Genomic DNA, 27,783 nt, shown 5'->3' with positions numbered 1-27,783 from the left:
TCACTCATGTGTTAGTTTTTTGGGTTTGACATTCCACAAGCTCGTAGTTTTAGTCAAAGGGACAGCATGTGTCAAGCCTTTCACAAAGAAACATGCCACATTCAGCAACTTCCCCTCATATATACACACCTACTTTGTACAAGCAATTTCTATTCTGTTATGTTAACTCACACATAGTGATTAGTCACAAAGAACATTATCAATATTATTTTATAAATACAAATATATGTATTTTCAGATTAGTTTAATCTATGTATTGGTTTCTGGTCACCAAATCCTCCAGGGAGTGTCTCAAATCCACATCATGTAGCTGACTGCTAGACTTTGCATTTGGATTCATGAAATAGGTAAAACTTCTGGAACTCGATGGGTTCTTGAACCGTTTCAGAATATCAGTCTTCTCAGACAAGCAATTCTAGCAAAGGTCTGAAATGAAGTTGCTCAATAAATTGCCTTGAGAGTTGTCTGTCTCCACTGTGCCCTCCCCTTGCTCCACCCAATGGAACAACAAGGATTAACCATTGGCGCTAAACTATTCCTCTTTTTGTGATCTGTATTATTAATATGAAGGATACTAAAAACTGAGGGCCATCTCTTTGGCATTAAGAGAGCATGAAGCAGTATAACTATTTTCAACCATAGCTCTCAATCACTCAAAGTAACAATTTGTTCCAAACCTACCAGAACGTTCACACTTTGGTCCAGTGGTTCTCAACCTTTACAGACTACTGTACCCCTTTTAGGGGTCTGATGTGTCTTGCATACCCCAAGTTTCGCCCCACTTAAAAACAACTTGCTTACAAAATCAGACACAGAAATACAAAAGTGTTCCAGCACACTATTACTGAAAAATTGTGTACTTTCTCATTTTACCATCTAATTATAATATAATTAATTGGAATATAAATATTGTACTCAATTTCAGTGTATAGTATATAGAACAATATAAACCAAGTCAGTGTCTGTATGAAATTTTAGTTTGTGACAACTTCACTAGTGCTTTTTATGTATCCTGTTGTAAAACTAGGCAAATATCTAGATGAGTTGATGTACCCCCTGGAAGATCTCTGTGTACCCCCAGAGGTATGTGTCCCCTTGGTTAAGAACCACTGCTTTAGTTCCACAGCCAGACAGAATTCTTCACTAGGGTGTTGTGGAAACTCACTAGATACATGAGTCATTTGGGATATTCTACCAAAGACAGAGGGGACTGTCTGAAAGCCACAACTTCCTCTGCTTTAAGGAAGTGCTAAGAGTGGGAAAGGGGAGTGACTGCTATGTACCCACAGTCTATGTATAAGTTTGATGTGTGTTTGGGTCCAAACCAAAGACAGTTCCAGGGTAGCTCTGAATGACATTAGATCCCTTGAAAATACATTGAATACAAGGTTGCCAAGGTAATGAATCTTAACAACAACTAGCTCTTAGATGGGACTTCATCAGTAGATGTCGAAGTGCTTTACCACAGAGGTCAGTGTCATTATCTCCATTTTTACAGCTGGGGAAACTGAGGCAGAAAGAGGGGAAGCCCAAGGTCACCAGGCAGGCCAGAGCCAGGAACAGGACCCATGTTTCCTGAGTCACTGTGTAGTGCTCCAGTCACTAGGCAATGCTGCCTCTTGATAACCCCTGGACTGGATTTGACAGAAAGTTCATTAGCTCAGCTAGGAAACAAGAGGGATGGCCTATACACCACCAGATAAAGAGAACTTTTTCAGTTAGTTCATCCAGAAATGACTGGCTTGATATAGGAATTACAGAGTGAAATTCTGTGGCCTGTGTCATGCAGGGATCAGATTAGATGATAACAGTGGTCTCTTCTGACCTTTAAACCGATATATTCTTGAGTCTTCGGTGCTGTCAATCTGGCCCCTTGCTTGAAAATTGAGTGTGTGTGTTTGTTTTTTTTAATCAGGCAAGCAGTTAAATAAGTAGCAGTAAATCATAATCTAAACAGGGATTAAAATCATTTAAAAAGAAAAATAAGAGGCAATATAGGCAAAATATCCTTTTCTCGACCATCCATTTTCAGCATATGGAATTCCCATTAAAGTCAGTGGGAATGATCCTCATCAAGGCCCAGCTCCTCAAAGGTATTTCTGCACCTAACTCTAGGTGCCTAAATACCTTTGAGGAGCTGGGCCCAAGTACTCACAGGATCAGCCCCTGTAAATATTAGCATTTTCATGGAAGACTCCATTTTCCACCTCATCTCAGCCTATGACTGTCTTCTTAGTATGTGGTAAACTTTCACTGTAATGCAAACAACATAGATTTCAGTACAATGTTTATGATGTTTTTTTCCCCCACTCCTGCAGTTATGTTGGCCAGATGGACTAGGCTCATATTTTGTTAAATCTCACTTATATAGTTGCTGTTGAATACAGTCCCATCTCCTGTTGAGAGCAGAGCTGACAGTCTGCAGGTTTCTCTGACACCATTGAATTTGGCCATCAAACTGCCTCTGACTTCACCATGTGTTGCTGTTCTGAGGTCAACAAATGTGATTTTTTTCCCCCATCCTAGCACAGGATGTGATGGGCCAGACCCTCAGCTAGTGTAGATCAGCATAACTCCCCTGAAATCAGTGGAGTGATGCCAATATACTGCAGCTTTGGATCTGGCCCAGCATCTTCAGAACACACTCCCTGCAGCTGGGGAGTGCAGTGGACAAGAACAATAAACCGTTAAGCTGCTGTGGTGCTATTTTTTTTTAAAAGTTGCATACACATTAGGCACATTGTTGTTTTTACCACCTGTGGGTTCGGCCAAAGGAAACTGAAGAGCATTTTGGAAATCACAATGCTGCAAAGTCAGCAGAAAGAAAAATCCAAACAAAGCAAATGACCCAATAGTGTCTTGAACATTAAAGAATTACAAAAATAACAGACCTCCCCCACCCCCGATCAGTAAGACGCTTATGGCTGTTGGGAATGTAATTGAAGTGCTGTGTCAGAAGCAAATTATTAGTTTAATTTAGGTTTGTACATTAAGGAATTTTTTATATATATAGTATTTCCCATTTATGTCTTCCTGTATATTTTTTGTTTGTTTAATACATTGATACTCAGACCTCAGTGGTACAAGAGCCAAATTAGCAATCAACATTATCCAAAAGAGTGACAGTAGTATGAATTTATATATATAATTTTCACAGCAAAATGACTGACCAAGTATTATTATTTTATCAACTATAATTGGTTAATAACATAGTAAAAGCATCCTGCTTGGTTAATGACTTAGACTGGTTAATAGTTAAATCACACAGTGTTTTAATATCATGTGCTGCTAAGAACCACCAGAGACACATTAAAAAGCCACTGGGAGCTTGCGAGCCGCAGTCTGAGTATTACTGGTTTAGTACATATATAACAAAATAAAGTTATGCTCTATGTTCATAAGGCAATAAAAAATGGACAGATTGTAGCATTTCATATTGGTAAATTTCCTTATTTTTATTGTTTAATGTTGTTACTGATTGTTTGTATTGCGGTAGGACCTATAGGATTCAATTAGGATCAGAACACTATTGTGCTAGACACTGAACAAACATCTAAGAAGTCATGATCCTTGGCCTAGATATGAGGCTCCTAGTAGTGCAAAATATACTACATGCTGGGAGACTATGTATATTCTCACGCATAGAATATCTCATTATGGGAAGGGATTAAATACAGATCTAGAATTTCTAAGGCTCAGGATGACGAGTAAACTCAGGGGTTCTGTTAGTCACAAGTTTTTTTTCTATACATGGTAATTAATTTTGCAAGTGTGAGATTGGTCCCTTAGGCCCAGATTCTCCTCTGAACTAGAACTAAGGCTAACACAGGTATTTGAGAGCAGTTGGCTTTGGGGGGCTAGTTAGGCACCTAGTGCAGTTAGGCCAGCTTAATTTGCACCCTTTTTGCAATGGCCCCTATAAATGCCCTAACCACTGCCCAATTTACCTATGGCCCACCTAAGAATGTGTCCTGCACTAATGCCTCCTGTGGAGGTGTGTTGAGGCAACACACTGAAACAACTGAAGACGGAAGTTTTTCAAAGTTTTTCTTGTGCCTTATTTAGGGCACAAGAGCAACCTATCCCACTGCATAGGAAAGGTAGGAAGTATGGCAAGAGACCACCCTGGCTTAACCAGGGGATCTTCAATGATCTGAAGCTCAAAAAAGGGTCCTACAAAAAGTGGAAACTAGGTCCAATTACAAAGAATGAATATAAACAAATAACACAGATATGTAGGGACAAAATTAGAAAGGCCAAGACACGCGACAAGATCAAACTAGCTAGAGACATAAAGGGTAACAAGAAAACATTCTCCAAATCCATTAGAAACAAGAGGAAAACCAAGGATAGGCCCGTTACTCAATAAGGGGGAAAAACAATCACAGAAAATGTGGAAATGGCAGAGATTCTTAATGACTTCTTTGTTTCGGTTTTCACCAAGAAGGTTGGTGGTGATTGGACTGTTAACATAGTGAATGCCAGTGAAAATTAGTTAGGATCAGCTGACTGAGGAGATATCTGAGCCATTAGCAATTGTCTGAAAAGTCATGGAAGACAGGAGACATTCCAGAAGAATGGAAAATGGTACTATATTTGCCCATCTATAAAAAGAGAAATAAGGACAACCTGGGGAATTACAGACCAGTCAGCTTAACTTCTGTACCCGGAAAGATAATGGAGCAAATAATAAAGCAATCAATTTGCAAACATCATGAAGATAATAATGAGATAAGTAACAGTCAGCATGGATTTATCAAGAACAAATCATGTCAAACCAATCTGATAGCTTTCTTTGACAGGGTAACAAGCCTTGTGGATGGGGGGAAGCAGTAGACATGGTATATCTTGACTTTAGTAAAACTTTTGATACTGTCTCATGTGACCTTCTCATAAACAAACTAAGGAAATACAACGTAGATGGAGCTACTATAAAGTGGGTGCATAACTGCGTGGAAAACCATTCCCACAGAGTAGTTACCAGTGGTTCATGCTGGAAGGACATAATGAATGGGGTCCCACTGGGATCAGTTCTGAGTCTGGTTCTGTTCAATATCTTCGTCAGTGATTTAGATAATGGCATAGAGAGTACACTTATAAAATTTGGAGATGATACCAAGCTGGGAAGGGTTGCAAGTGCTTAGGAGGATCAGGGCTGCCTGGAGGGCAAGTGGGGAAATTTGCCCCGGTCCCCACAGGGGCCCCCATGAGAATATACTATTCTATAGTATTGCAACTTTTTTTTATGGAAGGCTCCCAAAATTGCTTTGCCGTAGGCCCTCTGAATCCTCTGGGCAGTCCTGAGGAGGATAGGATTATAATTCAAATTGATCTGGAGAAATTGTCTGAAGTAAATAGGATGAAATTCAATAAGGACAAATGCAAAATACTCCACTTAGGAAGGAATAATCAGTTGCACATATACAAAATGGGAAATGGCTGCCTAGGCAGGAGTACTGCAGAAAGGGATCAGGGGTCATAGTGGACCACAAGCTAAATATGAGTCAACAGTATAACATTGTTGCTAAAAAAAGCGAATATTCTGGGATGTATTGGCAGGACTATTGTAAGCAAGACACGAGAAGTACTTCTTCTGCTCTACTCTGCCATGATTAGGCCTCAATTGGAGCATTGTGTCCAATTCTAGGTGCCACATTTCAGGAAAGCTGTGGACAAATTGGAGAAAGTCCAGAGAAGAGCAACAGAAATAATTAAAGGTCTAGAAAACATTGGGTTTGTTTAGACTGGAAAAGAGAAGACTGAGAAGGGACGTGATAACAGTTTTCAAGTACATAAAAGGTGGTTACAAGGGGGAGGGAAACAGTTAAGTTTTTTCTTAACTGCTGAAGAAAAGACAAGAAGCAACAGGCTTAAATTGCAGCAAGAGAGGTTTAGGTTGGACAATAGGAAAAACTTCCTGTCAGGTTGGTTAAGCACTGGAATAAATTGACTAGGGAGGTTGTGGAATCTCCATCATTGGCAATTTTTAAGAGCAGGTTAGACAAACACCTGTCAGGAATGGTCTAGATCAGTGCTACTCCGAGCTACGGGCGGCTGTGCCTGTGGATGGTCAATGTAAACAAACGATCTTGCAGCCCACCAATGGATTACCCTGACGGGCCACAGGTTGCCCACCACTGGTTTACATAATACTTAGTCCTGCCATGAGTGCAGGAGACTGGACTAGATGTCCTCCTGAGGTCCGTTCCAGTCCTATGATTCTATGATTGCTGGTATAGCTGCTCTGGGACACCTGTAGTGAGCCCCTTTGAGAGGCTCATGTCCTCTTTGTGGCTCCTTTACCACCACAGAGGGGTCACAGCCCAACTAATTCTCCCCTCTCTGTGCAGCGTTAATGCTGGGCACTTATTTATTTTTATTTATTCATTTATTTTAAAAAATCCACATGTAAAGGTCTAGGTACCTTAAGAATTATATTTATAGCACTTTAAAAAAAATCACTCAGGAAAAAATAATAATCTTATACAGGTAACAAGTTAGCCATTCATTAAATCAAAGAGTAAATAAAACACTTTCACTCACCACCCCCATAGCCTACCCTTCAGTCTTCCCCAAAACTTTATTTACTGAATGCCTTTGTTTTTCCGTTTTCCATCTAAATAAGTACAACTTTCTTCAGAGCTAAAATTCTTGGCGGGGAAATATCTGTAGAGATCTGGAATTATTATGTAAACCTAATTAGAACCCACGGACTATAGCTTGGAAACCTTGTGTTTGAAAAATATGTATGTAAAGATAGCACAGAAGGAACCCATGATCTCAGAGTAGGAGACAGAAGATACAAGACTCTAGGTCTCTGTGATTTCTGTCCTGGTTTGGCATCTCGTATTTTGTGTGCCCAGAAATCGGAGCCAACCAGTGTCTCATTTAAAAAAAGCAAGTTCCTTTTCTGAATCCCAGAGTTTGGCTGGGAAGATTATTGCTGCTTCACTATCCCCTTCTTCAAAAGCTTTTGTATTAGGAACAAAATCTTTCCTTTTAGCCTATGTTCCTGCTCTTAAGGCTGGGAAGCACCAGATTTTGTAGATTTTCTGGAGGAGTATCTTCTAGTTTCTTAGCACCTTCCCAGATTGTCTCTTTGTTATGCATTTCTGTTACAGTAAATATCATAGTTCTTCCTGTGCTTTGTCAGAGTTCTTAGATTCTGCTCACCTTTTTAATCTGTACTCTTGCCTTAACAGTAACTATGGAGCACACTTCTCTAGATCACTGGCTTATCTGCTATATTAGGGCGTAGGGGGCCTACTTTTTCAAGAATGCAAAAAGGTTGGTTGCTCCTGTGGTCCTAGGAAGCACAACCAATCCCGGCTCTTACTTGATTTTCCAGAATCTCTATTAATTTATTTTTTTTTTTTTGAAGGCTGTAAGAAATCTGTTGATTTGCTGGATTTCTCATACACATTTTAGTGAAAAATTCTTCTCCTGCTGTATTGTGGTCTTAACTTTATCAAAATGGCTCTCTTAGACCTTGTCTATACTGTGAAATTTTACCCTGTCTGAACACAGTTGTAAGCAATTGTGTTGGGCATTGACATTGTTTAATGGACAGTGTTGACCAGAACTTTAAGTACTCAGTTTCATGTTAGCTGTGATTTAAAACTCCGAAGTTGAAAGTTCCATCACAGTTAGCTGATATGTACACCAAATATAGACTGTTCTGATCTACATAGATTCATAGAGTTTAAGACCAGATGGAATTGCTAGCTCATCTAGTCTGATAGCACAGGCCATTACATTTCACCATTACCCCTGGATTGAGCCTAATAGCATGTCTGTCTAAATCATTTATTCCAAAAAAGGCTCTGTCTTGATTTGAAGACATCAAGAGATGAAGTCACCACTTCCCTTGGTAATTTGTTCCCTCACTGTTAGAATGTTGTGCCTAGTTTCTCATTTGAATTTGTTTTGGCTTCAGCTTCCAGCCATTGGTTCTTGTTAGGCCCAGATTAAAAAGTCCCTTAATGCCCAATATTTTCTACCCATTAAAGTACTTGTACAAGGTAATCAAGTCACCTCTGTCTTCTTTTTGATAAATTAAACAGATTGAGCACTAAGTCTATCACTGAAAAGCATTTTCTCCAGCACCTTGAATCATTTTTGAGGCTCTTTTCTGAATGCTTTTCAATTTTTCAACTCCTTTTTTTAAAATGCAGATACCGGAACTGGATGCAGTAGCCCATTATCAGTCTCACCAATGCTGTGTACAGAGGTAAAATCACCTCCATACTCCTACTCACTATATCCTGTTTATACGTCCATAACTCGCATTAGCCCGTTTTGCCACAGCATTGCACTGGGTGCCCATGCTGAGTTATTTATCCAGTATGACCCTATAACATCACTATAGTGCATCCAGCTTTGTATCATCTAACATGATTTTTGGTAACCATGTGCAGACATGGTTAAAAAGTAATAGATAAATTTAAGTCTGTTCACTATGTGTGACCATATTGTACATGTAGAACTGTGAGACAGTCACTCCTGGAGCTTGCGATGATTTCAGATAAGATACTCTAACAGATTTAGTGTCCTATTGCTCTGCCTTTGTACTCTGCTCTGTATTACTTTTGTGACACAAATGGTAGCTCCAGGGTTTTCCCATCACATGCTGAAGTCTTAAAAAATCTTGTTTCTGCATATGCTCTTTGTGTTAGACATTTTTTCTTTTAAATTATATTGAGACAGTATTTGCATTTTAAAATGTTAGCTTTTCAGTTAGGTAGGTGTATTATTTCTTTTATGGTGTGAGAGCGCTTAAGAGAGCTTCCTTCCTATGCACTTTTTGAAAAGTTTATATGGAAAGGAACTCAGTAAAATCTCTTCCTTGTAAGAATTTTCATCCCTATTAATACCGTATTCAGGAAAGCCTATATTTTTTTATGACCACTATGACTAGTCTATTTTTTTTTCTTTAATAATGCAGCCATATTAGTGATTCCATAGTTAAGGTTTTTGACAATATTTCTATTATAAGACCAGTTTTTGACATAACTCCTTCTCTTTTCTCTTAAATTTCTGAGGAAGTGCTCCTAGCTGTATGAAATTGATCATTCACGGTCTTCTAATCGGAGGAGAATTTTTCATGAACGCTTATTTTCTTTATTATGATTGTATGGAAAAAATGAGTTGTTAGATGAAAATGTATTTCTGTTAAGAGCTCTGAAAATATAAAACTGGGAGAGATCATGAAGAAGCTTTATAAGCAACTTGGGAAAGGATACAATCCTGTGAACTCTATGAAACACATCCTGTAGTAAGGGCAAGGCACTGAATTTCCATTATAAACCCAATTTTGAGCATCCCAAATTTTCAGAAAAAAAACTCCTTTTGTCCTGAAATTTTTCATGGGTCTGTTACTAAAGGAGAAATTGTTTGTTTGTTTTTTTCCAAAAGTTTGAGGTTAATCAAACAAACAGTTTTTTAGGATATGGAACTTAAAAACAATAGTAGTTTTTCTTTTTTTCGTTTGTTTGTTTTTGTTAGCTCCTAACATTTATGCCCACTCAATTTGAAGTGGTTTGCATGGACAACATCAAGTTTGTTTTATATAGTAGCCCTCAATAAGCACTAATGCATAGGAATACTTTTAATAAGTCTGCGTGGAAAATTCAGGAGTTATAAATTAGAGTCTAGAGTTGAACTTCTGGAAGCTAAACAGAGAGGTTTGCAAATACTATAATTTCTCTGAGAGGACTTAAATACTATTTTTACTTCAAGGTCCCAGAGACACAGACAAGGTTTCTATCTTGAGACTAAAAGACCAGAAACATCAAGACACTTGATCGTGGCCTTGGATAAGCCAAAAAACTGCTTACAGAGAGCCAATCTTAACTCCAAGCAGCTGGTAGAAGTTAGTGATAATATGGAGCATATCTGCAGAGCTTGTTAATTTCATGAGATGCAGATCATGGAACTAACAAGCCTGTCTACTGTAGTTAGCATAGCTCACAAGTTCCATGAAAAACTGGATAGTTGTACAATGGCCAAGCATCCTTTAGCTCTCCCTATGGCCACACTAGCTTTCATTAGATTTCCTGCAAAACAGCTTGGGGAAGGAGATCGGCAAACCTCTTTGCCCTAGATCAGCCTTTCAAGCAGTCACTTTGCTCCTGACTCACCTTCTCTTAGATTAGAATTAGGTTCCTTCTCTCCAAAGAGTCCCTATATTGGCTATCCCCAATTTGACAGTCTCCTTAATTAAATACGAGAAACAAATTCTTGCCTCCTATTCAGGACACTTTGGGTTGTTCAAGTGGCCCAAACTATCTAACTAAGAATTCCCCCAGCCTAGGACATCATTCAGCTGGTGTAAAGGTGGCATAGCAAGATGTTATGCCAGTCACTCACTGTTACCCACCCTGGCATTAAAGACGTGTTGGGACAGGGTAGACAGTATGTACACTCTGCCAGTTCTCTGTATTGTCCATTGCGGACCACAGCCAACCAATGTAAAATAGAGCAGTTTAAGAAGCCCAAACACTGCTCTAATTTATTCTGGGGTATTGGCTGAAGCTGATTCACGTTGTGACTCAGAAAACTGTAACCAGTTCCCTGGCATAGAGTGGATCTTGATGTAGGAGATAATCTGGTTCAAAGTTTATTGGCACAGCTCAAAAAGTAGAGAAAACAAAAGGTAATTGGAAACATTCATCTAGTTGGATGCTATGAAAGAATAGCTACATGGGTTCAATGCAAAGAAATATTACCTATAATATGTTGTTAAAACATCCCTCTCTTAGAACAAGGCCTCTCCCGCTATCAAAAAATTGCCTCTTGCAGTCTAAGTGTTGCTTTAATCAAGCTATCTTATGTCTGTTTGCTAGACTGATGGGTACATGTCCAGGGATGTCGCAAGTGTATCACTCCAAACATGTAGATGCAGCTTATGGTTGTTGGCAGTTACAGTGTCCGTTAACATGCTGTCATTACATCACCCTAGGCCTAACCCAAGCTAATAAATACTGGCTTGAGTCCATTTAATATATTAGAGGCCCCAGCCTACTAGTGAGCTAGGCCTACTACTCCTGTGTCAGCCCATAGATACCAAAATACTTTAAACAGCTTTCTTTCTTTTCCAGCACCTATCCCATTTGAAAGCTTTGACCAAAGTAATCGAAAAGTGCTAAAAACACATTTGTTTTCTTTTAAAAGTTGACAAAACTATGAATTCAGCTGTCTTCTATCATTTCCATAATTCTTGATGATTTTGTTGCAATGAAACCCCTCCTTCATCAGTTAGGATTTGACATAAAAAGTTGGATTTCAAAGCTGCATGCTGGAAGACAAGAATGGAATACAGTTTTTACATTCCATCAGCCACTTTTCAGCTTCCTTTTGTTCTATGCTTGACCAGGACTGCCCGGGGGTGGGGAGGCAAGAGGGGCAATTTGCCCCAGGCCCCGGGATCCGCAGGGGCCCCCACGAGAGTTTTTCGGGGCCCCTGGAGCGGGGTCCTTCACTCGAGGACCCCAGAAAACTCTTGTGGGGCTGGGCCCTGGAGCTTCTTCCGCTCCCGGTCTTCGCTGGCGGGGGAGTCCTTCCGCTCCAGGGCGGAAGGACCCCCCGCCATCGCATTACCGCCGAAGCGGGACCTGCCGCCGAAGTGCAGCCCGGTCTTCGGCGGTAATTCAGCGGCGGGGGGCCCTTCCGTTCAGGGACCTGCTGCCGAAGTATCCCGAAGACCCGCGGCGGGGGCCCCCCGCCACCGAATTACCGCCAAAGAGCAGGCTGCACTTCGGCGGCGGGTCCCGCTTCGGCGGTAATTCGCCAGCGGGGGGCCCCCGCCGCGGGTCTTCAGGGCACTTCAGCGACGGGTCCCAGAACGGAAGGGCCCCCTGTCGCCGAACAGGGCCGGCTCTAGACATTTCGCCGTGCGGGGGGCCCCCTGCCGCTTGCCGGTCCCACGGCTCCGGTGGACCTCCCGCAGGCATGGCTGCGGAGGGTCCGCTGGTCCCGCAGCTCCGGTGGACCTCCCACAGACATGCCTGCGGATGTTCCACCGGAGCCGCGGGACCAGCGGACCCTCCGCAGGCACGCCTGCGGGAGGTCCACCGGAGCTGCCTGCCACCGATGGCCCCAGGCCCCCGGAATCCTCTGAGCGGCCCTGTGCTTGACCTATGATTTTGGGATCCCTCATGCTGGCTAAGGGAAAAGTTCCATAGCTCCTCTGAATTGTTTTCCAATTTTATCTTTGTGTGATTCCAATTTTGTTAATTAGAACAGATTTCCACTGCAACAGCCATCATCAGCCTAATCTGCCAAGTCTCTCATTTGATATGTAGAATGTATGCTATGATTGATTAAATCTTCCTTATGCTCAGTACAAATTTCAGTATACTGATAGTCATTCGATTAAAATAAATCTAGAGACAATTTTTCTGAAAGTTTTACCGAGTGTCATTGGGAAGCTGGGACATCAATTCTTTCAATTTGGTGACTGAAGATTTTTTTAAATTCTCACAATGTTTGCTAGGACTGTGTTAGGTTAACCTTTCTTAACAAGGTTTCAGTGGTGAGCTGAATATCCCAGCTAAACGTGTGTAAATATGTGAAAGGTCTTAGGGTTACTGTACCTGCGAAGGCTCATCTTTTTCATTCATTTTTTAATTGTCTCAACAAGTAACTTTAGGCTTCTGTCATAATTTTTTCTGAATGGCATCTTCTACAACTTGCACAATATTTGTTTTTTTCTTTTCAGATGTAGAATAAGTTGTATTAAGCAGGAACACATTTTTCCATATATAGATGCTTGTAACCATTATCGGGTCACTTCTCAAATTCAACCCATAATCTTGTATCAAAGTCAATATTTATTCTTTTAGTTCTTCCTGTAACTTCCCCTCTCTGTACTTGCAACATCTAATAGTAGACCTGTGACTGTAAAGCTGTTTGAAGGAGTCTGTTGTGATGAATCTAAGTAGTAATAGTATGAGGAATCTGCTAATGGTCAATCTTTGACTGCTTTTTCTATGATGGCAGATGTATGTCAAGAGGATGGGAAGTTAGGAGAAGTGGACCACAAAGGCAGGGAGTCTGGGCCAGGGCCGGCTCTAGCCATTTCGCCACTCCAAGCATGGCGGCACGCCTCGGGGGCCGCTCTGCCACTCACTGGTCCCGCGGCTCCGGTGGATCTCCCGCAGGCGTTCCTGTGGGAGGTCCACTGGAGCCGCGGGACCAGCGGACCCTCCGCAGGAATGCCTGCGGGAGGTCCACCGGAGCCGCCTGCCGCCCTCCCGGCGACCAGCAAAGCGCCCCCCGCGGCATGCCACCCCAAGCACGTGCTTGGTGCGTTGTGGCCTGGAGCCGGCCCTGGTCTGGGCTCCTAAGTGGATTGTGATATTGAAAGCAATTGGTAGAGTGTGTACTGGGACCCAGCAAGGTGTTAAGACCATTGCATCCTTAGCAACTCAGGAACCTACTATGCATACCCAAGCCAAGGTGCACAAGGGCTGGTATCACAGAGCCCTGCAGGGACCTATAAAGGGGCAGTATTGACAATGCATATCCAGGGCAAAATGTTCCACTCATTTATTTAGAGTGTTCATTGTATTCCATTGACAGTTACCTTGTTAGCATAAAAAGACCTCAAAACCTTCTTACATTCAAGACTATGTTTTTCAGAGTTTTTTAACAGCATAATCTATATGATCTTTGCCATTTTTGGGGTGTAACTTGATTCAGCATCATGGCTATGTTGGGATGGGTTAGAATGCAAAACTACCACTTAGGGAATTTAATATTGTAAAGACTGAAGAGTATATAGAAACATGTTATCAAATGTTTTGTTCACAATGAATTACAAATGTGTAAACATGTCTTACGTTTATTCACCAATGTCGCTTCTCCAGTGTGGAGAAAACCTGAGGAGAAACAGCAGCAGCCCAAGTCCACTGGAGTCTGTTGCTGCTCCCTAGATTTCTCAATGGATGAAGAGGATCAGAGCAAATCTGCATTTGCACTCTCAGTTACAACGATGTGTAATGGATCAGCTGCTGCTTAGGGAAGTGAAGGGAAGCATCTAGTGTGTTGCTGAGCAGACAGGGAAAAGAAAAGACCTGCTTCTTTCCAGTGGAATTCAGGAATCAGCAGAAGCAGGCCCTCGGTTTCTCCTATTCTTTAATTAAAACTACAGAGAAGATGAGTTGCTTATATGAACTTCAGAAGGCAATAAAGTCCAGTCTACCAGTTTCAACTCTGGACTTTAAGAAATCTGTAAACTATGTTCATAAGATGGGTCAGTCCAGCTCCAGACTTCAAAATATCCATACTAGAAATGCAGAGATTCTGAAATCTGTAAATTCCATTAAAAAGTACAAGTTACATTAAAATTTTGTGGAGTTCTCACAGGTTCAAATATTCATAGCAAATAATTCCAATATTAATCTCCCATCCTTCAAAGAAGCCTTCAATGGCAATACAAATCCTTGGTGAGGACAGAATAAAATGAAAGCCCAGTCCTTCAAGCCCTTATAAACATGATATTTATTTTAATGAGATGTGTTAATAAAAAACTGAGACTAGTCATGTAAACAAGGATTATCCATGCCAGCCTGGGTTTGCCAGCTGCAGCTTCACATGTGGAGTTTCTAGGCAAAGTGGTGTTTGAGTTATGACATTTTCAAGAAAGAAAATCAAAGTAAGTTAGGCTTGTCTAACATTAAATTATTTTTCAAACTCATGCTTCCAAAATGCCTTGTTTGAGCTACCTCAAACTTTACTAAATCCATAAATCAGTAATCTCTACTGGCAGCAGATATGGAACATTTTGAGTAGAAATGGGTGGGTATGAGAAAAGTAAAAAGTGGTCAAGTTGAAATTTATAATGAATTATAGTTACAAACTATGGAGTCAGTACTGCAGCTCCATATAATATGAAATTAAACACAATTTATTGACAATATGATAATTATCAGTGATTGGAACTTAAACAAAACTTAGGAAAATCCTTTTTTTAAAAAAAAGTCTCAGTTGAGCTGTTACTAAAATTCTACATTTATGTAACAAAGATTTTAAAAAATCTCCTTGGTTGTGGTTTGGAAATCTAATCTAACTTTCAACCATGGCCCACAGACCTCTGGTTTCCCAGTGAAAAATTCTTGTACTGACCTATATACTGTGAACCTACCCATTTCTTATTCTTATGAGCAAGAAGCCTAAACCCTCTCAAGATGCTTCATGTATCCACCTATGGGACTACACAGCAACTCACATCAGTCAGTGACACATTTGTCAGTTTACTTTTTGTTTGTTTTTTCATAACTGTATCAAGCAATTCTCTAATATGTATTTTGCAACAATTGTGGTTTGCTTTAACCTCATTTTAGTCAATTTCATAATCAAATTTCAGGATGAAATATCTACCATTAAAGGAAACTCAATTATACTAGTACAAAACTCCTCTGGAATAAACTCTAATAACAACCACAAACAGAAAATTATTTTGTTTTAAACTGATCAACTTTTTTACATTTTCTTTTAAACAGGAACAAGAAATTCATTGGATCCCGCAAGAAACAGTGAACTGAAGAAACTTCTTGAATCTCAAGGAGCCTATAATTTCCAAGGAAATCTTGACTGGTTTAAAAACTGTTCAGAACTGCAGTTCGTTTCTGCAATTAAAGTAGTTGCTTAAGGTGAATAAATTATGGACGTAACTATATTTAAGACTCTAATCTTAAAGGATCCCATTTCCTCAACACAGTCTATTGAACAAACAACACAAAAGGATGCCACCCACCACAACAGCTTCAGGGGCTGGGGGCATTAATCGCAGAATGTAATCACACATCTGCATGTTTAGTTGACCCTGTTGCTGCAAATTTCAGAGCAGAAAGTCTAAGGAAAACGTTTAGCTCCTCTTTGAGCTGAAATAAAACAGTGCAATTAGTGAAACTGATCTTGGGAGATGAATGCAGGTTGATATGAACATCTAGGTAAATTAAAACTGTTAAAACTGAATGATCTTTGACTTGTTACCATGTGTTGCTTACTCTGAAAAAAAAACAGGAAAAAGGCTCATAGAAAATTAAATTGCGCCAGGAAAAAAAGTCAAACTCCCCCAAGGTACAGGAAGTGAGATACTTTATTACTATACATTGATCTGTCAATGCGACTCAAGGACAGTCTGAGCAATCAAACTGTAGGAAACACATTATCGTTACAGATATCTATACAATGTTGAAATTAGTCAAGTTCAAAAGTTCAGCTGCAAGTGGCTGCAGGGACGGCTGCCGCCACACCCCTTTCTGCTGTCAGCATGTGAGAGGAGTCCAGGCTTGGAAACAAGGCTGAAATTGACCATGTGCCAAGAAGGAGAATTGAGCAAGAAAAACCCACAGTAACGTTCAACCTTAAACCACAAAGAGGAAAAAGGGACGGGGGGGAGAAGACGAAGGGGTGGCTAACTGTGCTGCTGAGCTGGGAGAGTGTGTGTATGTGGGGGAACATTAGCCAGCTCCAGCCTCTGCGAGAGCCATGGAGAACTCAGTCCTCTCCTGTGTCCTTTATCCAGGCGATGGGAATATCAGTGAGGCAAAGACCTGTCCAAAAAGGCTCTGCGGAGAAGCGGAGCAGCATCTAGGGCCCCCGGCAAAAGCTCTGGGGGAAGCCGAGCGCAGCAACGGCAGCCAGCCGCAGCCCGGCTCCACGGAAGGGAGCGCATCAGCGGGGGACGAGGAGAGCGGGGGTGGGGAAAGCGCCGCGCTCCCTTTGCAAGCCCCCTGCGGTTTCAGCTCCTCCTTGTGCTTCAGCTCGCCCGGGGCGGGGGACAAAGCCCCGCAGCAGGATCCCGGAGCAGCCTCCTCCTGCAGCCGGGTGGTGAAGAGCCAGTGGGAAATTAACAACGCGGCGTCCGAGGAGGAGGGGGAGGCGGGAGGAGCCGACATCGCCCGGCCGCCGCCTGGCACTTACTGCCTCCAGGCTGGAGCGCAGCCCAGCAGCCCGCAGCAGCCGGTCTCGGAGGAGCCGGACCTGGTGATCGAAGTGTCCGGCCGGCGGATCCGAGCCCACAAGTCGGTGCTGGCGGCCAAAAGCGACTATTTCCGCGCGCGCTCGTCCCGGGACATCTTGCGGGTGAAGGGGGTGAGCTACGGGGCGCTGCGCCTGCTCATCGACTACGTCTACACGGCCCGCATGGGCGAGGTGCGCCACGACAACCTGGCCGAGGTGGTGAGCGGCGCCCGCGTGCTGCAGATGCCCTGCGCCCTGCACTGCGCGGCCGAGGCCATGCGGGCCCAGCTGCGCCTCGACAACTGCTACCAGCTGCTGTGCCTGGCCAAGAAGCAGCGGCTGGCGGAGCTGCGGGAGGCCGCCTACCGCTTCATGAGCGACCACTACCTGCAGGTGCTGCGGGAGCCCGGCGTCTACGGGCGCCTGAGCGGCGCGGAGCGGGACCTCATCCTGCAGCGCCGCCTGGAGGCCGGCAAGCGGTGCCTGCTGGTGGCTGAGGTCAGCGACGCCTTCGAGAGGCTGAGCGCGGGCAGCAGGCCGCAGAGCCGGGAGAGCAGCCGGCCGCAGAGCCCCTCCTCCGTCGTGTCGCTGGAGGAGAGCAGCTACCTGATCTACTGCTACCAGGAGGCGGCCAAGGAGTGGAGGGTGCTGACCCGCCTGCCCGAGGAGGCCAACGTCAAGGGCTGTGCCATGTGCGTCCTCTACAACTACCTCTTCTTGGCTGGGGGCATCGCGGCAGCGCCGGGCGAGCAGCGCGCCCGCCTCTCCGACAAGGTCTTCTGCTACAACCCACTCACCGACACGTGGAGCCAGGTGCGCCCGCTGGGCCAGCCCCGCTCGCAGCTCAAGCTGCTGGCCTTGGACGGCTACCTCTACGCTGTGGGGGGCGAGTGCCTCTTCACAGTGGAGAGGTACGATCCGCGGGCCGACCGCTGGAGCCCGGTGGCACCGCTGCCCAAGGGTGCCTTTGCCGTGGCGCACGAAGCCACCACCTGCAACGGGGAGATCTATGTGTCAGGCGGCTCCCTCTTCTACCGCCTGCTCAAGTATGACCCCCGGCGGGACGAGTGGCAGGAGTGCCCCTACAACAGTAGCCGCCGCCGCTCCGCCGATATGGTGGCCTTCAAGAGCTTCATCTACCGCTTTGACCTGAGTGGCAGCCGCGGTGAGCAGGGCCAGGCCGGCGGGGTCGAGGTCTTCCGCTACAACACCGTGGCCAAGCGCTGGAGCCAGTGCGCCTCCCTGAGGCCCAGCAGTGGCCCCCTTCAGCCCTTCCGCTGTGCTGCCCTGGGCAGCACCATCTACTGTGTCAACCGGGCTGGCACCCTACGTTTCAACCTGGCCCAGGATGGCGAGGTGGAGGCTGACGGGGGGCTGACGGGCAGCTTTGACGCGGACCTGCTCAAGGCCCCCTTCGAGGCCAAAGGTGTCCTCCTGCCCTTCGTGCTTACCTTGCCGGAGAAGCCAGACAAAGCTGGGGAGCCGGAGAGCCCCCTGGTGCTCTGAGTGGGCCTGGCGTGAGGGCAGCCAGATCAACTGCAGGAAGGGGCTACAATTGGTTTCTGCCTGGTGCCACCATCAGCTGGTCTGGGGCCCCTCTGCCACTGCATGGCAAACATCTAGCCAGGGGCCTACTCCAGCTGGCAGGATTAGAGGGAGCTGGACCTGCCCCTAGCTCAGCAGCCTGCCTAACAGCCACAGCCCCTGACTAGCGGCATCTTCAGAAGGTGTGCATGCATTAGAGGGCTGGGGTGCCCCTCTTGAAATGTTGATCTAGGGCTGCTGCTGGTTATAACCACTCTAATCTTTACTTTGCTTCATGTGGGAAGAATTCACTCTTTGGCGCTGGTGAGCAGCCAAGCAAATTAAGAAAAGCTGCTAAAATAGGATAATCTTTGGGATAATGTGGGTCAATTCCCAATCTGGAGAAGACCTTTCCTCCTGGAGTTATATAAATCCCTGAAAACAGAAGCTTATAAGGGAATATTTAATAATAGTGTTGCTCTTGTATATATACACAAGAGGGCTGCTTCTTCTGCCATTCATTTTCTCCTCTCTTTTGGATATTAGTTGTGAATACTGCTGGCTACATAAAGGAATTCAGTTTACTTTTGATGCTAAACTCAACAGTGCATATGTTAGAAAAGTGTAAGGAGATCATCTGAATTGCATCCTTTCATTTTTGGTTCAACAGATTCTTTAAGGAAGACATGGCACTGTAGCCCCAAGAAACTGCAACCATAATGAATGATTTAACAGAGACCAGATTTAAAGTTTTTAAGCAACACAAATGCCTGCCACATGTTCATATTTAGAATACTGGGGAAAAGTCAATTTACCATAGCACTGCAGAATTGTGGGTGAAAGAAGTGATAATTTCTGTAAAAGACAATGCTTTACTTTTTTATCCGAAGTTTTAAATTATAGTAAACAGAAAGCAAAGCTGTTCAGTTCATGGCGGATTTACGTGACTGGATGCCACTGATTTTTGGTGAAAACATTTTGTATTTCACTGCTCTTTAATTAACTGCAAATCAATGAAAATGAACCTAAACCAAATGTGAATTCTTTAAAACTGATTGCATTCAGTTTACATATTACATTTTATGTCCAGTAGCCTGTGGTAAGAGACTGTTCCAGCATAGAACAAGGCTATCACTGGAGAACAAGAAAAACAAGAGTTTGCTACGGGGCTGATTATACGTATGTACTAGCATAATGTTGAGATTTCCCTATCTTTTAATTGAGAGACTGATTTATTTATTTGAGGTAAATGAGTGTTGTAATTAATAATTCACTTGTCAATTATAGTTCATACTGATACCATATACTTTTGTTTGGATTCTGAATCTTTCGAGAATAATTGTTTATGGAGCAGCATATAGGGAAGAGAAAAATGATGTAATGGGAAGTTCAAGCATACTTTTTATCATGTTATTCAGTAAAACAAGTGTAGACCTTCTGGACAGGCATGCTGTATTAAAAAGCACACTTGCATTTATTTTATACATTTTATATGTAGACATCCAATAGAAGGACACAGCAAATCTGTCTAGCTTTACAGTAATTAATGAAAAACCATTTTCTTAAAATAGACCCAGTGGTTTTGCTGTTGTTAATTCAGCCTGGAGTTGTCAGTTGATTTTGGAAAAGAATTGCTTATGAGTATTCAGCATTCTAGAAAGACATAGCAACTTCACATCAAAGAACTGCAGTAGAAGAATCCTTATGTTTTATTAAAATATCTTATTTTAGCAGGGTACTAACAGTAAAATTCTTATATCTCATTGCTACTTCTGAAGAAAGGCAGCAGATTCTACTATGAGACATCATTTTGACAGAAGACACAGAGTTTATCTTTATGGTTTATTTGATGTTTTATACAGTTGATCTAATTAGAATGCTATTTAGAAACCAGCGGTGCAATCATGAAGCCTTTAGTCAAATTATCTCCCCAGTAAAGTCACAGTAAGTGTTGCCTGAACAAGGATTTTATGACTGGACTATATAAATTTTAGCCTAGTCAGCATGCTAGTTGGTTGAATGGGATTTAACACTGCAGTTAGAATTTATGTTGTACATACAAGTGAAAGTTAGATATTGATCTTTTACTTGCCGATATACTTAACAAATTAGTTAATTCCTTAGTTGGACAAATACAGTTTTGTGTTTTTCTCCTAATTATATTATTGCCTTCTAAGTATAAGAAGAGCTGTGAGGCTAAAGAAAAAATCATTTGTGTGCATTATAATTTTTCATTTAATTGTAGCACAGGTAATGCTTACAGTTCAGTAACTGCAAACACTTCTGCACATGCTTAAAGCTAAGCAGTGTGCAAGTATTGCTGGATCAGAGCCTGAACCAGTATAAGGACCAGATGCACATATTGAAATGTCAGTTTATCTCATAGTACAGTTATACAATTGTTTATGTATTTGAATACCTTATCTAATACAGTATTTATACTACATTTCTAGTGAGGAAGCTAATCAGGTTTGTAACTTTTTTTCCCTTTGCATTTTAATTTGGTGGTATTTTATGAAAATGCTGCCTGATTAGTTTTGGGAAATCACTGTGACCTTAAATTTATAAAGATATTCCACAAACATCCAGCAAAGATTTGAAATGTACCTTTATGATAATTTAAGATATTTGTTGCTGTCTATGTCTAGAAAACATTTGCAAATACACTTTACAACAAAACCAACCAAAAATAAACAAACAAGATTAAATCAAAAGTGCTACAAACACCATGAAGACATTTTCACTATTTCATTCAGACTAGGAATGATAGTACTGGGCCAAAATGTGCTCTCACTATTTACCCTGTGAAAAACAATCTGGTTTTAATTAGTAGTAGTCAGTCAAATAGAATTTTCTTTATATCCTAGTTGCATAATCACAGCCAGATGATTGATTTTTCTAGTAACGTAAAGACATTTCTAGTTGGTTTCCTATTCTCTGCCCCATGTTTCCTAAGTAAGTAGGTCTCCTGTGACTTTTTTCCCATTATATCTTCAGTACTAAATTAAATTATGAATGTACCTTGTGAAACAAAGATGCAAGCCTTACTAGCAAAGTTAGCAACAGACGGAGAGCCAAGCAATGACATGAGAAAGACCCTTAATTCCTGCAACACTGTTACTCCTGTTTATCCCTTGAAACCAATTCAAAGGAATAATTGTCAAAAGGATATCCCTATTGCTCAACACAAAAATTGCTAAACAATATGGGAATGATGCTAATCATAGCTGTTTAATGAATAAAACTGTTGTGCAGTAGCTAATGTGAATTCCATGCACAATGAAATCCCTTGTAAATAAATAGCTGATAGAATTTCAGCTGCTAAAAGAATAAATTATTCACACGAAAGCTGTACCTCTCCTATGCTGTTTGGTTAGGTATCAGAATGATTGCTCTCAGTACTTTTGGTTATCTATTGTTCATGAGTAGCTTATTGCTTTTCATGCTTTAACAGCATTGATTCCAGTGACCGCTCCACAGTTTCTTTCCATTTTGCAAGCACAGAGCTTAAACTCAGCACTGGGTTGATTTGCTTTGTGTCTCTATAGTGACACCTAGCACTTGTTACTTGAACAAACACCAGAAATTCTATAGTGAGTTACTTTTTTCTTAGTTTGAGTTTTTCTCAATGACATTGATTTTGGTACAGTTATAAAAGCATAAGAAAAGTGGAAAAACTCTTACTTATATCATATCCTAATGGTACCATTAAAGTAACTGTAGTGAGTCATTTAATGAATCTGTCTGTAAAGGATAATATCCTGCCTTTGTTCTGTGCGCTGAACTCACAATGGATTGAAAGGCCTTTTATGTGTGGTGTGATAGCAGAATGTAGACCTGAGTAATTTCTAAAAAAGAGTACCTTTTAATCTAAGGCTGGGCGGATCCTGTTGGAGGGTGGTGAAGCACTGGAATAGGTTACCTAGGGAGGTGGTGGAATCTCCTTCCTTAGAGGTTTTTAAGGTCAGGTTTGACAAAGCCCCTGGCTGGGATGATTTAGTTGGGAATTGATCCTGCTTTGAGCAGGGGGTTGGACTAGATGACCTCCTGAGGTCCCTTCCAAACCTGATATTCTATGATTTTGTGAATACTCAAAGGTAGGAGACTAGGGTAGATGTACACCTAGAGGGCCAAATTCTGCTGTCAGTTAAATCAGTGTAAATATGGAATAATTCCACTAAATTACACCAGTACAACTGAGAACAGAATTTGGCCCACAAACTCTGAGTCAAATTCTGCCCTCAGAAATGTCCAATCCCACTGATGTCACACCATTCATTTTGGCTTAAGAAAAGTATTGTAGTAGGAGCCGCTGGAGTAAATTTACCAGAATTAGGAATCAGTATTCTATTTTGTATTTTAGAGGCTCTCTCAGTTTCACAGGTTACCAGCATTTATCCAGCAGATAGGAGAAAATGTGAATTTTGTCTCCTGCTCTATTTATTTATTTTTAACTACCGTATATTTAGCCAAAGCAAACAAAATAATGGTTGGGGAGGGTATTGGGGAAGCCCAAAGTAGTATTTTAGCCAGTGTGGAATACATGGCCAGTAGTCTTAAAATATTTTAGTAAACACATTTTCCTATTTATATTTTTTCCATAACTGGAGCACATTTCAAACAAATACAGTATTTTTCAGTGAGCTAGTTTATTGCAGCAACCTCATGCTTTGCTCTTAAGCATTAATGTTAGTGGTGAATAAACCCTGGACAAATTTGTGAAACTATAAAATGACCACATTGATACTGTCATTTATCACAGACTAACTAATGCAAATGCTTCAGACACTGTGCACAATTCAGGTGAATTACATTTGTAACTGATGTATTTATTAACAGTTCAGTTTTAAATATCTAGGCAAAAATCACTGTAAAGCTTTTTATGTACTCTAATTTATGCTGTAATGGAATAAATACATGCAAAAGCTCCCCTTAGGGCTTTGCGGGTAGTCGGTGTCCTTTCTTTATTCTATATTACATTTCTTTATTTTATATATAGTAATCTATATTGTTTACAATAAGTAAATAGTGTTGTGTACAATCTTAACATACAGCAGGGGATTGAAGTCCTAAGTACAGTATAATTGGCACATACATTTTAATAGCAGCAAAGAATCCTGTGGCACCTTACAGACTAACAGACGTTTTGGAGCATGAGCTTTCGTGGGTATTGGTGCCACAGGATTCTTTGCTGCTTTTACAGATCCAGACTAACACGGCTACCGCTCTGATACTTGACATACATTTTAATGGTATTCATGCTCATATTACAAAAGTTTGGAAAATATGCACTGTGCTATGAAAACAGTTGCTAGTCCAGCTGAAAGAGCACATTTTCTTTTTGTAATGTGTTTGTACTACAAGGTTGAAATCCACTTTGCTATTAAAAAAACGAGTTAATTGACTACTGTGTAGGTGCAGTGGTGGTAGGTTGGGGAAGTGATACCACCCCCAGACCTGGAGACAAGTTGTGGGGACTACAGCATGATTTATTTCTACTTCCTATTGCTTCCATAAAGAAGCTAAAATACATTAATTAACTGTATCAAAAGTTACAGTTAAGGTTGCATGAGCATATTCTGATATTATTTAAGATGTCAGATTCCTCATAGTTGGCAAATCTAAGGGAGGCATAGGGCCTGATTCTCCACTTACACCAGGTTATTGCCACTCCTTTGACTTCAGTTGAGTTACTGCAGATTGGCACAAGTGTGAGTACCATCAAGCCCTTAGTTCAAATTTACGACTCTGTCTCCAACTGCTGTTTTTCTTGTGAGTAAGTTGAAGTCCAGTTCTTTTGAAGTTAAAACACAGACAGACTGAAAGAGATCTAGGGGCCAAACTCATAGGCAAGATGAGATAGATTCAAAGTTGGTGTAAATTTAACTCTCCCCCAGCTATCCTGATGGGCAAACTATACCAGTTTAGACCCTTACGTTTACCTAATTAGAGCCAAATTCTGCTGTCAGTTGCACCAGTATAAATATGGAATAACTCAACTGTCCTCACACACACCTTACCACTGTGCAGTTTGCCCTTTCTCTTGCATATACCTCACCACCGAATTTGACCCACTGTTTGCAAGTGTGTTTCATCTGGTGTAACTCACTGAGAGGCCAGAAGAGAAGAATGCCGCAAGAAAAGCACTTATCTGGATAGGGTAAGAATATGTAAGGTTCAGTGGACACCTTCCCCTCCTCCCCTGCAGTTTAAATGTACACCATTTCCAGTCCCCTGAGCATATAAATGCCTAGATTTCCACTCACACATCCTGTGTGGGTTTAAATAAGTCTGTTGGAGCCTAATTAGGTGTCAGGGACAGTAGTGCTGACATCAAGCCTCATCCTAGGAGATTTGTGCATGCAAATTACATTGAGTTTAGTAAAAAGAATAGGAGTACTTGTGGCACCTTAGAGACTAACAAATTTATTTCAGCATGAGCTTTCGTGAGCTACAGCTCACTTCTTCAGATGCATAGAAGTGAGCTGTAGCTCACGAAAGCTCATGCTGAAATAAATTTGTTAATCTCTAAGGTGCCACAAGTACTCCTGTTCTTTTTGCGGATACAGACTAACATGGCTGCTACTCACTGGGTTTAGTGAAAATTGTGTTCACTCATCTCCCTGGATGATTGGGCTCATAGGGTCAAATTTCAGCTGTGTCTACAGCAAATTAGTGATGTCTGGCTCCAAACCTAGTTTGTATCCACAGACAACATGCTTAATTATCATATGAGAAAAGTAAAAGCACTGAAGCTACTTGGTACAGCCCGTAGGTTTCAAAATCCTCCTTGTTTGAGGGTATGTTCTCTGTGGTATCAAGCACAGTATACTTTTTCAGTCTCCCTCAAATGTCTGGCCTCTGTGCTTTCACTGCTTGATGTGACCTTGAGTATCTCAAAGGTTTCCTTGTAAATACACCTAGGTGCCTATGTAATACCGGTTATTGGTGAGCAGGATCAAACCTGGAACATCTGAAGCTTAATATATGATCCTCTACTGAATGAGCTAAAAGCCATATGGCCCTTAGTGAAGGCTGTGGAGCAGAGATCAGCAACCTTCGGCCCACGGCCCACCAGGGTAAGTACCCTGATGGGCCAGGCCAGTTTGTTTACCTACCATGTCCGCAGGTTTGGCCGATCACGGCTCCCACTGGCTGTGGTTCGCTGCTCCAGGCCAATGGGGGTGGCGGGAAGCGACGGCCACCACATCCCTCAGCTCACGCTGCTTCCCACTGCCCCCATTGGCCTCGAGAGGCAAACCGCTGCCAATGAGAGCCGCGATCAGCCGAACGTGCGGATGCAGCAGGTAAACAAACCATCCCGTGCCAAGGGTTGCTGATCCCTGCTGTAGAGCAGACTCATTAATCTCTAAGTGGTCTTGGTGCCACTGATGGGACAAAGCAACACACCGAGGAGGTGTGTGGGTTACACCTATAGTGTGTGCTTCTTTGTGGTCACTTCAAGAGAGAGGAACTTTGCTAAGGGCTTGGCTACACTTGTGAGCGCAATAAAGGAGCCCCACGCTCCCTAGCTCACTCACTATCCACACTGGCAAGGCATGTAGAGTGCTCTGTCTCCATGGCTACCGCGCTGCTGGTACTCCACCTTGATGAGAGGAATAACTTTTGCTGCACCTTGGCTACAGCGCACAGGCGTCAGTATGAACAAGATGTTGGGTTACTGTGCTCTGATTGGCCTCCAGAAATGTCCCATAATCCCCTTAAGTCAAGTGGCCACTCTTGTTATTGTTTTGAACTCCTGTAGGAATGCGGAAATGCCCTTTCAAAGCTCAGTTTCTGACAGCTGTCATGCAAGCCATTAGTGTGGAATGCTGTGTGTGAGAGAGAGAGGTGGGGGGGGAGGAGGGGTCTGCTGCTGTCTGAATTTACAAGACAGCATGCTGACATGCTCTCAGCCCCCCTAAACCCACTCTCTCTCCCCCCACATACACACAACATACTCCCTGTCACACTCTACACACCCCTCATTTGAAAAGCACATTTCAGTCACTTGCATGCTGGGATAGCTGCCCACAATGCACCGCTCCCAATGCCACTGCAAGTGCTGCAAATGTGGCCACGCCAGTGCGCAAGCATATGACAGTGTGGACAGACTGCAGCACTTTCCCTACTGCACTCTACGAAGGCGGGTTTAACTCACAGCACTCTACATCTGCAAGTGTAGCCATGCCCTTAGAACCAAAATAAGAGGATGTTGATCATCTTCTTGACTACAAGTGAAGTAAATTATTACATATTTCTGACTGCTCCGATGCCCTTCTCGGCATGTCAAGCATATAAGAAGGCACAATCCTTTCCCCAAGGAGTTTATAATCTAAGGAGAGAAACAAAAAGCCTAGTGGGTTGGGAGAAAGGGAGCAACACATTATTAATATTGATTATTTATTTTGTACTGTGGTAAGGTCTACAAGGACCCCATTGTGGTAGGCACTCTATAAGCACAGAAGTAAAAGGTGGTCCCAACGAGTTTACAGTTTAGTTAATCTGTTGTGTTTACAAATGCATATTATAAATAGGACATGACAATTATATCCATATTAGTCCATAAGCATGACACTGTCAGCTTGCAGGTTTCTTATAGGAATCTTTGAACTGAAAGGGACCTCGAGAGGTCATTTAGTCCAGTCCCCTGCATCTGTGGCAGGACTAATTATCTAGACCATTCCTGTTTGTCTAACCTGCTCTTAAAAGTCTCCAGTGATGGAGATTCCACAATCTCCCTAGCCAATTTATTCCAGTGCTTAACTACGCTGACAGGAAGTTTTTCTAACGTCTAATCGTGACAGACTAAAAGGTTTGTACAGTCTAGCATATGGTGGATGGTTACCAGAAACAGTTATTAATATTCTTAGCTTTTCAGAGGAGAATGAAGTAGGTGTGGCTCAGAAGTGACACCTGCTTGCAAGTTAGGAGTGGAATTACAACCTATGGAAGATGCTGAGTTTTAAGTTAATCAACGTGGTTGTGGTGACAAACAGGCCATGGAAAGAAGGGGAAAAATATATATGTATAATGTTCTTAAATCCTTCTCCCTATGCAGACTTTGCCCTTTGAGTGTGCTAACAATTCTGAATGCAGTACCCTAGTGCACTGGCATACCCAGAGATATTTTTAAGATGACGTTTATCTTTTCCTTTGCAGGTTAGATTGTATTTCTGTTTCTGCACAATTCTTCCAGTAGATTACTGGGAAGGTGAAAGAACTCTGCTGACTCAGTAACATCCTTCAATCACCATAAGAATCCAGTGACTTTCCTTTTCTGCCAGGGAC

The 27,783-nt window shown here is 42.3% G+C and overlaps 1 protein-coding gene across 2 annotated transcripts in view; it reads left to right on the top strand.

Annotated features, from left to right (window-relative positions):
* The window catches only part of KBTBD11 (kelch repeat and BTB domain containing 11), a 28,681-nt gene extending 5,240 nt beyond the window's left edge, over positions 1–23,441 (top strand). For both annotated transcript variants that reach the window (XM_050950761.1, XM_050950758.1), the window contains one exon: positions 15,504–23,441. In XM_050950761.1, coding sequence (XP_050806718.1) covers positions 16,495–18,474 — 1,980 coding nt within the window. In that variant the 5' untranslated portion in view covers positions 15,504–16,494 and the 3' untranslated portion in view covers positions 18,475–23,441. The remainder of the gene's footprint in view (positions 1–15,503) is intronic.
* The last annotated feature ends 4,342 nt before the right edge of the window (positions 23,442–27,783 follow it).

Source organism: Gopherus flavomarginatus, chromosome 4 (assembly GCF_025201925.1).
Source record: "Gopherus flavomarginatus isolate rGopFla2 chromosome 4, rGopFla2.mat.asm, whole genome shotgun sequence".
Lineage (NCBI taxonomy): Eukaryota > Metazoa > Chordata > Testudines > Testudinidae > Gopherus > Gopherus flavomarginatus.
Note: the sequence above shows the minus strand (reverse complement) of the source record. Positions and strands in the feature narration are given on the sequence as shown.